The sequence below is a fragment of the Fomitopsis serialis genome (genome assembly GCF_022376445.1).
Source record: "Fomitopsis serialis strain Sig1Antser10 chromosome Unknown B0H18scaffold_790, whole genome shotgun sequence".
Taxonomy (NCBI): Eukaryota; Fungi; Basidiomycota; class Agaricomycetes; order Polyporales; family Fomitopsidaceae; genus Fomitopsis; species Fomitopsis serialis.
Window position 1 is genome coordinate 883 of NW_025955750.1, and position 10,380 is coordinate 11,262.

At 55.6% G+C, this 10,380-nt stretch overlaps 3 protein-coding genes across 3 annotated transcripts; 1 reads left to right on the top strand and 2 right to left on the bottom strand.

Annotated features, from left to right (window-relative positions):
• Window positions 1–984: 984 nt before the first annotated feature.
• Window positions 985–1,194, top strand: B0H18DRAFT_1080270 (uncharacterized protein). The gene has a single exon (XM_048031274.1). It carries the CDS (start codon window positions 1,008–1,010, stop codon window positions 1,176–1,178), a length of 171 nt encoding a protein of 56 aa, XP_047884220.1. The 5' UTR covers window positions 985–1,007; the 3' UTR covers window positions 1,179–1,194.
• A 7,100-nt stretch (window positions 1,195–8,294) lies between these two features.
• On the bottom strand, window positions 8,295–8,830 carry B0H18DRAFT_831138 (uncharacterized protein; the record flags this gene model as incomplete). The annotated part of the gene is made up of 3 exons (XM_048039395.1): window positions 8,295–8,462; window positions 8,522–8,692; window positions 8,750–8,830. Coding segments are annotated over 3 exons (420 nt in total), but the record flags the coding sequence as incomplete, so codon positions are not given.
• Window positions 8,831–9,565: 735 nt separating this feature from the next.
• B0H18DRAFT_899139 (uncharacterized protein) lies at window positions 9,566–9,983 on the bottom strand (the record flags this gene model as incomplete). The annotated part of the gene is made up of 2 exons (XM_048041439.1): window positions 9,566–9,810; window positions 9,869–9,983. Coding segments are annotated over 2 exons (360 nt in total), but the record flags the coding sequence as incomplete, so codon positions are not given.
• Between the last annotated feature and the right edge of the window lie 397 nt (window positions 9,984–10,380).

The following is a 10,380-nucleotide window of genomic DNA, read 5'->3' on the forward strand; positions in this document are numbered from 1 at the left end:
TCGGTACGTCCTTCCGCGGTGATGTCAAATCGGAGGAGTTCGTCGTCCCAGAAAAGGGTTTCTTCTGCGCCTAGGCCTGGTAGATTGAGTCGGCCAGGGTCGAGGATCGGATGGCGCGTGATGTTGGTTTCGGCGGACTCGAGGATTCGAGCCCGTTCGGGAGGTTGGGTTCTCTACACCTGAGAAGGTGGAGATGGAAGAAGAGTTCGACCTTATGTTACGCGAAGCTAGGCGAGTGGAACACTACAAGCCACAAGCTTGCAAGGTTACTAACTTCAAGGAGAGTTCTGTGTCTTAGACCGAGGAAGGATGTGAATCCCTTCGTCCTCGTCGAGTTCCGAAGCGGTAGCGGTATGAGAAAGCTAGCGTCGATTGCTAACCAGGTCGAACTGAAGAGTCCGACCTTTACTGTACAGGTATATATACAAACGAAGAAGCCTGAGTCAGATCGTACAGTAAGCATGAGTCAGGATATGTCATCGCTGACGAAGGAAATGATGAGCATGACGAAGAAAAGAGTCAGCTATCACATGATAGTCCGGGTGCGGTATAGTACATAACCGGTCCTCATGCACGTGAGGTGGTTAGAGTTAACAAATAAGAGAAAATGAAATGTACGTCATATGGCACCTTGTAACAGCTCTGATAAGCTCTAGAGAACTGCTATGATTATCCACAAGCAATAAATAGTGTTTGATGAAGGATTACTGGCCCCAAAATGCGAAACTTTGCCACAAGGGGGCATGCATAACATCACAACCACTCCACTGTAGCTCATGAAAGCTCTACCAGTATGTTGCAAGCACATTCATGTACGTTTTTGTGTATACTCACAGTATCAGGACTAGTATATGTGCCTCAATGTTATGAGGATGTTCACATGTACAAAAAGCATATTCATTCATTTGGAGCCTCTACATGCATCCAGGCATTATGAATACTTCTCAGAATGTACATTTGCATCATATCTGTATGTACTTACACCTACAATACATTTCTGAGATGAGATGACAAGGGCATGCATTCAATTGGCTATAGGGGGCTACAGGAAGGAGAAGAACGTATCACATCATCTCCTGTGGTTGGATTGTCTCCAAACATGGCATGCAATATGTGTTGTATATCTAAATGCTATATGTGAAGTCTCTTGGGGATTGGACAAGCAGGAGGTCGTGTAGAGCGAGACGAACATCGTCTCGGGCAGTTCGGGGACATGCCCGAAGCGGTGCCCGAGTGAACATCGCTCGAGTGCATTGCACACTTAACGAGCATACGGGCACTTTCACGCCACTACGACCACTTCTGCATACAGACCCCCTGGCTGTCACCTCATTGACTCCAAACAGCTTCGGACAAATACTAACATTATTGTACCATTAGTGGGTCCTATTTCCGTTTTATCCGATGCCAATCAAGGACGAGGTGCACGATTCCGACTCACTCCTTTTCTCAGCCACTAGGTCAGCCACCAGTGCGAACATCATCGCATCGCAAGGTATGCATATAATCCTGTTAAGATTTAGTACCCTAGCATTGTTGGTTAGCACTAATAGATGCTAAAACATCGAAGATCTGTGTATAGACATGCATTAGCTGCTGTGCAACAGAGCCAGCCATATGTGTGGCATCCCACCTACATTTGACCTCTATCACCCCCAGTTGCTGCAGAGACCGTACAACAAGTAGTGAGTAGGCATAGATGCATTCCATGAGTATATGAGTGCTATTTGTCTGAGTACCAGTACATTGGTTGAGGTGTTATACATGGCCACTTATGGCGGAGTTTTCACTTACAGGGCAGGACAACTTGCTCATAGTATTGAAAGACTAGTTGTGTATCATGATAGCAGTAGTAATAAGTATAAAAGAGCACATTTTGCTCGCTTTTGACCGCTCTATCCGTGCATAATGCCGAGGCATGATTGGATGTAAAATCATACAATTCCAAGGTAACTACTGATTATATATACAGTGGAAGCCTATATACGGTGTTCAATTTGATACTATATGTATGTAGCACGAAATCGCGACGAGAAACGGAGAGGGGAGCGAGATATTCGTGCTCGTCGTCGCCGACAGCGAGCACAGCGCCGGACGCGGTGGCGAGCGCGCGTGGGAATCACCCGATCAACGACCGTGGGAGTGCCCGCGAGGCTCGGGCACGCGCCACCCAGCCGCGCGTCAGAGTCAACGCGGACCCGATCTCCGCACGGGCCCGCCATGGTCGTCGACGGTGAGCGCGATGCGATGGGCCCGTGCGCGGTGGCGGCGAGCTCAGCGGGCGTGGCGTCGGCTTACCGAACGTCGGGCGCGACGCCCGGGGATCGGGAGAGATCCGTGATCTTGAGGGACATCAGGGAAAACCGCCCAGATGCTTGGGCCCTCTGAAGAGCAACAGAGAGTGCTTTGAGAGCGCCAAAGTAGCCAAACTGCCTCAACCAATCTCAACACAAGTGCCTCGGTCTCAAGAGGAATTGTTTGACAAAAGCAGCTTTTTATTTTTATTTATTCCTTGAAGTGCGTTTTCAACCGCCATTTGTCAGGGCAGCCCAGCATTGGGTTTCCCACTCAAAAAGCAATAATAAACTGGTTTGCCAGTGATAAAACCAACGTCCAATTCCTACTCATTAGAAGGTTGAGACTGCTAATCAAGAGCTCTCAAAGTGTGCATATTGCGCCCATAGCATGGTTATAAATGGATCATGATGCACTTCAGTAGGCAATGCGAGCGAACAGTTCATTGCGGTATTGACGGTGCATACAGTAATACATGATCACAACACGTAGCTATACAGGGTATACCACCAGCTCGTGGATATGAGAGCGATGTTAGTAATGCAGCTGGTGTTTGAGCCCAGTAAAAGCTACAGAGAGGCGGAGAGGACAGCGCAGGCATGGGCACAGAATGACAGTCCGAATACGACGTACATGATGTAGAGAACCTCGACGAAGATGATCGTACACGAAACGGAGCGCAGCGAGACGTACTGCGTTTCAGTTCCACCACCTGACGGACGTAGACAGGACGTAGACACCACCATGGCAAGACCTATTCAGTTTCAGGAATTATGCTCCATGTCAGACCGTCAGTTCACGCACCTGCACACTCCTCTACGCGGTTGACGGGGCCTCTGCATCCTCTTCACGCTCGTCAGGCTGGCCTGAGCCGCTTGCCGAGGCCGCCGCAGGCACGTCACTAGCCTTCGTGCCAGTGTTCTTCGGCGCCCACAGCTTGGAGATGCGCGAGATCGCGGCCGTAGGAATGCCACGGGTGACCGTAGGCTCAGCTGCCTCGTCGTCGTCGTCTACGCTCGTGCTCGAGATCCCTGCAAGCCTCCTGATAGGCACCATGTTGTGTCAGCACAGCGTAGTGCATTGCAGGGGTACGGCCAACCCGCGCGGGTCGCGGGTAGGGGTACGCGCGGGTAGGGGTCCGGGTAGCCATTTCCGAACCCGCATACCCGCCCCTATGGTCTGCGCCGGGTATGCGGGCGCGCAGTGCCCGTAACTGCCAAAAGAGGCAACCCCGCGAGCGCCCAAACGAGTCGCTCGCAGGATTGCCACACCTCCCTCTCTCTTCGCCCTCCGACCAGCAACAACGGGGGGTCGACTCTGTCGAGCAACCACGCGCCCGCCCTCTGTCGAGCAACCACGCGCTTGCCCTCTGTCGACAACCACGCGCCCGCCCTCTGAGCGACGGCGAGCTCGACGCGTCGACGCGCACGTCAAGGCCCCGCCAAGAGGTTCCTCCCGCGCCGCTGACGACCGACGCGCAGCGCGTCTGCAAGTCCGATGAGCGCAGACAAGGCCCAGCAAGACCGGCAGACGAACGGCGCGTCTGTTGCCCGCAAGACCACTGTCCAGGCCGCATCGGCGCGCGCAGGAGATCGCAGGGAGGGCCGCTCGTCTATTGCGGGGACGAGCAGGCGCGAAGGATTGCAGAGGGAGTTACCAGACACGAGGCGTGAGAGGTGAGTGCAGACGCGTCGTACGCGGCAACGTGCCAGCGCGACGCGCACGACGACCGCGAGCACGCAGGGCCAATGCCCTGCGTGCAGGCACGGCCAACGAACAAGCGGCGGGCGGCAACACACGTCGCCCGCGAGCGCGCTGGGCAACTGCCCAGCACGCAAACACGACCGGCGAACGCGCGCAAAGCGAGCGGGCAGGCGGGCGAGTCGGGGGGACAGGTAAGCGGGCTGCGGGCGTGAACGGACAGTCGGACGGGCCCACATGTGAGGGCTGGGAGAGCGAGCGGGCGGGCGGGACGCGCGGGCGGGCAAGCGGGACGGCGAGCGAGCAAGCGAGTCGGCGGGCGGACGAGCGTTAGCAACAGCGGGCGGGCCCTGGCACGGACCACCTGCACAAACACGTCAACCACGAGCGTGCTGGGCGAATGCCCAGCACGCAGACGTGGCCGCCGAACGCACACGCAGGCGGGCGGGCAGGTGGGAACACGAGCGCACAGGCGGACAAGCGGGACAGCGGGCGGAGGCGGATGGCGAGCGGGTGGCGGGTGGACGCGCGGACGAGCGACCAAACAGACGGGCGGGAAAGCGGACGAGTAGACGGCCGGGCAGGCGGACTGGGGAGCTCGCGGGCGGATGGGATGTTGGGCAGGGAAGTGGGCAAGCGGGATCAGCGACCGTGAGTGAAGAGGGCGGGTGCCCAGCGCAGTCATGGCTGACGAACGCGTACACAGGCGGGCGGGCGGGCACACAACCAGGCAACGATGCGGCAATCGCGCGCAGGACACCGCTGACAAACGTACGTGCAGACGGGTCAATACCACACGTACACAGACCATGAGTGCGCTGGGCGAATGCCCAGCGCGCCGGCACGGCCGATGAACGGCAAGCGAAGGATGGGTGCAGGCACACCAACGAGCAAGCGGGAGGGCGTGCAGACGGGATGCAGGGCGGGAAGATGGGGAAGACGTACGGGCGTCGGGCTCGCTGGGACGCGCGAGTCGATGGTGGGGACGCACGGGCGAGGAAGATGGTGAGCACGGCGAGGAGTCAGGACAACGGGTGCTGCCCGCTTGCCCGCGCAATCGCTCGCTCGCTCACACGACTCCCTGCATGACCTTCCCTGCCCTCTGCCCGCTGCCGTACTCCCTCCCCGACCCGCTCACTGACCCGCAGACCCGCTGTACCCGCACGAGACCCGTACCCGCTGCGAGGGTACGGTACCCGGGCGGGTACGGGTACGGGTAAGCCCCCGGACACCCGGGGTTTACCCCTGCAATGCACTAGCACAGCGTCAGCAACAGGCTATGTGCTTACCGTATGGTGTTCGCCAACGTCTCGTCCATTGACTTGCAGAACCGAGCACAGCCCTCATCGTACTTCGACGGGTCACTCGGGTCTGCACAGCGCCGCAGGTTGTCGATGCTGACCTTCAGACGATCGTGCCTACAAAGCACAGTTAGGCCGGCGCTATAAACAAATAATGTTCCTTACTCGGTGGCGTACGTCTTCTCGTCGAAGCTGACGGTGACGTTCACCTTGACGGCCTCGTCCAGCGCAACGATGATCTAATGCACAATGACTTGAATAGAGGCTTCAGTACCTAGGGTATCGTACTCACCGCAGAGCAGACCAGAGCTATCATGTTGCTCGACAGGGGCTGCTTGTTGATGTCGAACCGCGCGTGGTTCTCAGGCCGCATGGCCTCCCGATGAGCTCCAGACCACCACTGACGAGCTGCGACTTCAGCCACAGCCTCGTTGTGGAAGGGAGCGTCCAGGTTGGCCACCCACAGCTAATACATATCAGTAAGCCGTACCTAGACATTGGCACGCACACGCACCGAGGGATCCACCATCGGATCTGGCATCTCCAAGTTGCCGTGATGGAACGCGAAGTCCTGCTTCAAGAACTTCACGAGAGCCTCGAGGTGACTCGCCGTCTTCTCGTTGTACGCAGCACTGCTGAGCTTCTTGCCGTCAGAGCCGTGTTGCGGCACCTTGAACGCGAGGAAGTTCTTCTCGACGACGCGCTTTGCCTTCTGCTTGACTTCCTGACGAAGTTGAGATGACACCTTCGCCACCTGACAATTTGCTCGATGCTCATGTCACCGCTGAGACATCATCAAGTGACGACTCACATAGTGGATCATCCTCCCGCGAGTCACTGTAGTATCCGCCCACGCCCTGTTGTACGCGGTCAAGAACTTTTGGTCTTGTACCTCTCGTGCTTCTCCATGAGCATCTTCATGATCTCCACGGGCTTCTCGGTCTTCTCCATACGACCGTCCTTCATGACTCGAGGCCACGCGTTCTCCAAGCTGAGGTACACGCGGAACTCCTGCTGGGCGTGGTGCAGGAAGCTCTTCAAAGGCTCCTGCGTCATCGTCTCGAGCACGTTGTTGTCGACGTCGATGACCTTCTTAGGCCGGCCGACCTTGCGCTTGCCCTTGCTCTGGACTTTCTCTTTCTTCTTCTGCTGAGGCTTGTCCTTGACCTTGACGACGATCTAGGCCAAACGTCAGTCAAACGCCGCCTTCCAAGCCACAGTCTCACCTCGTCATCCATGTCCACGTCGCCATCAAGCTCGTCAACGTCCTCCTCTCGGTCGTGACTTGACACCTTGTACTCGCTGCCATCGTCGTCAGAGTCGTCCGGGACGTGGATGGGGGACATCGACTCCATCTTGACGCGACGAGTACGCCTTGCTGCACCCTTTCCTGCTCTGGATGGCGAACCTGCTGTCACAGATGTCAGTCATCAGCGTGAGTTGTAAGACACACCAGTGGCTCACCGCCCTGTCCAGAACCTTCCTCGTCCTCGTCCTCGACCTCGTCCTCGTCACCCTCACCCGCCTCCTCGTCATCGTCCTCATTCTCCTCGTCACTGTCCTCCAGACGCAGGAAAGTCTTCTTCTCCGGAGGCTTCGCAACGCCCTGCGTCTGCTTGGCTGATTTCGTACCTGAGCCTGCTTCCGAGTCAATGAGTAAAATACGCGACTCTTTGAGCGACTTACCAAGGGATGCAGCCAGGTCCTCCTCCTGCCTGGGCGCCTTCGAGCGCGACACCGGGGGCGAGGACTGGATGACCACCTCCGGTATGACAACACGCTTGCGTCCAGGCGACACCTCTGCGAGGTATGCGTCAAAACAGGACCGTATGCTCCGAAGAACATGACGCTCACCAGACGTCTGACCTCCTCTTGCGCTCGTCGACGTGGCGTCGGCTGCCGATGCGTCCTGACCAGCTGGCTTACTTGCCAGCTGGGTCTTCGCCTTCTTCTTCTCGGGCTGCTCCACGCTCGCCTCGTCATCGCTCGCCTCCTTCTCGGGGGTCTCAGTCGCCTTCCTCTTGCGTGGGCGAGGCTTGGGCCTAGGCGGCGATGGATCTAACGCACAATGAGCTCGCCACTCACTAGTTGTGCATTTACTCACCGTTCGCTTTCTTCTTGCCCTTGCTCGCCGATGTGACCAGCTCTCCTTCGTCATCCTCCAACTCCTTCTCTGTATCCGACGCCTTTTCCTTGGCGACTAAGGCGTCGTTGTCGTCCTTGATCTCTGTGGCACAATGCGCTAGTAGTATGCTGATACACAGTGTGAATCACGATACTACGTACTTTGTCGACGATCCTTCTCAGAGACTCCATCCTTCTCCGCGACGGTGTCGAGTTTGCGAACCATCTCGTCGAGCTTCTTGTTTGAGAGGTTTGGATACTTCCCTCTCAGCACTTCCTTCATGTCGGGGGCCGCCTTCACATCATCTTGTATGCTGCCCGATGGACCACGGGCGCTGGCTGCCGATTTGGCCTTACCGCGAGTCGACTTGACGGGGGGCTTTGCGCTCCCCCCACCAACCTTCGCCTTCGCTGCTGCTGCGGCTTCCGACCTAGTATCGCGCGGCGACATAGTGAGAGACGTGACAACGAAGAGTCGGCGGCCGCACCGATAAGTGAACCTTGAGACTCCGAGTCCGCCGCAAGCGCACAGAAGCGCACATGGTATCGAACTCCGGCATTTCTCACCCTATCAACGGTTGATCGCGGGTGTCAGAAACTCATTTAGGGTGGAACACATATGGATTAAGCAGAATACAACTCGTAGTACTACATGAAATGTGCATTACCTTCCCAGCCATTTCGCCCTCCGTCAGTCCACTTCTCAATCTCCTTGTCCGTGTGCAGAACAATTGACGCGCGACGACCAGTGAAATGTAAGTTATAGTGAGTCAAACGATACGAAGGAAAAGCAGTGAAATCGCCGTTACGGAGCGGAAGAACCAAGCCGGCCTCGTAGAGGCATAGGTCCCCGCCTTCAAAGTCGCCGACGGCGAGGACAACGCAGAGGGACTTGTCCTTACGATCCCTGTGGGCCATGGTTGCGACATTCAAGTTGATGACGAGGGAGAGGAACGGATGCACAATTGAGTGCGCATTCCCAGGCAATACCTGAGCATCCATACTCAGCACGCGGTACTCGTCTGGCAGCGTGGTTTGAACCTGTTTGTTGGGGGGAAAACATGATTGACTGCTTGGGTGACGGTTAATGACATACTTACCTGCTCTGCAACCCACGTGAACACGTTGTCGAACACCACTTGCAGATTGTGGTACGTGTCTGCGTGTTCGAGCATGTCCTTGGATGTGTATGGGAGCATTTGGCTATAGTTGGTGCGCAAGTCTTTCTTTCCCAGGAGCATCGGGTGCACATCCTGCGGTACGTCATCACCCTGAAATATCAATACTGCGTGAAAATTGGATATCACTGCAGAGACCGAAAGACTAACTCGTGTAGCATGCCTATTATACCAGGAGAAATGGACGGCTTGGAATTGGAATTCGGTGCCAGCCGCAGCAGAGTCAGTCTCCTGAAGATTCCACGACTCGGCATGGAAGCAGGAAATAAGGTCAATGCTCAGCATACGACGCAGATGGGAGGGCATGTTGGTGAAGATGCACGCGACGAGGGACTCGTGAGAGTCCAAGATCTTGAGCGGTTCACTACACATAGTGAGAATGGCTTCGTACGCTGAATGCTACTCATACCTGAGTATGCGCGGATTGACGGCAATATATTGGTGGTTGTTCAGTCTTTGACCATTCTCATAATTTGATATAAGCTGTCATCGTTTAGTACGACGCGCTAAGATATTATAATGCACATAGCACTCACCTCATACTCGAGTTCCTCCAAGGACGACGGTGTCAAGGCGTTCTGGGCGAGGGACCGCTGCTTCTCGGTCCATAGATACGCTTCTGTTCGCTCAGTTGGAACGGGGTAGCGTCGATGTGCTTCCAGCGCGATATCCAGCCCAGGTATCGTCAGGATGGCACACGGAGATCTGCCCTGACCTCCAGATACTGTGTCGTCTCCCGCTATGTCCTCTTCTCGATCCTCTTCAAAATCGTTCTCGTCGGCCTCGCCTTCGTCGTCCACCGTCATAGGCGAGGGTGGATCGAAATCATCCAGACGTTCTCGTCGTAAGAGGCTTTGGCTGGCCGTCGTAAGTCGAATCTCCTCACTGCGAGCAGGATCCAACGGCATGTAGCACTTTGCCCAGACTTCTTTGTTCCTGTCCACTGCAACAAACCCACTGGTCCCGTCAGTTCAAGTTGAGGTCCGCCGGAGCTCCCAGATGGAAACGAGTCGTTACACACTTTAGTTTTAGTGACGAGAACATCCTATCTGATTGTTCCAAATCAGTGCAGAGCAGTGAATCCGACGGCAGCTGAAGCTTTGTCAATAGATTCGACGAGAACACTGTGTCGAACCGTAGAGGTATACGCTGACGAAGGGATTCCACAGCGGGTATGATGCGCTCGATTATGATTTGACCCATAGCAGTAGCTGGAGGTCGGAGAATGCATGAGCCTAGTCATGTAGAGCGCCAATAGGGAGAACTTACAGGGATCAGGTCTGCATAGCACGTTTCCGAGCTGGTACGCGAAGTTGCCCACTGATTTGGCGATCTTCGTGCGCAGATCGCGCAGGGCTACCAGCACGAGGGCGTAGATAGTACCTAACGACAACGTATATCAGCTGCATGATACGGCAATTTTAAGTGTCCAAGTTTACTTGCCTCCGGCAGCCAACGCTGCGAACTTGCTGCCCACAGCTACCCAATTGAGGAACGTTCGCTGTGGAACATTGCAGTGGTACGGCTCTACGTATTTGGAATGAATGTCGACGATAGTCAAGTCTTCTGCGTTCTGAATGCTAAATCCGCATCAGCAACACATTCACAGATGAGAAACAGCATGCCTACCTCGTGCACTTGCAGACGAGCTGGATGTAGTGTGTCATGTAGAGAAAGCTGACGGAAGCATCGACAATCTTGATTCGACGGCATCTGCGTAAGATAGAGACGATGGAGTCGTCTTGGAATCCGCCATTGACGTTGCCGTCGCCAGACAGCAG

Bases quoted from the DNA above. Each gene is read 5' to 3' on its own strand.
- B0H18DRAFT_1080270 (XM_048031274.1), top strand. From the start codon at position 1,008: ATGACAAGGGCATGCATTCAATTGGCTATAGGGGGCTACAGGAAGGAG.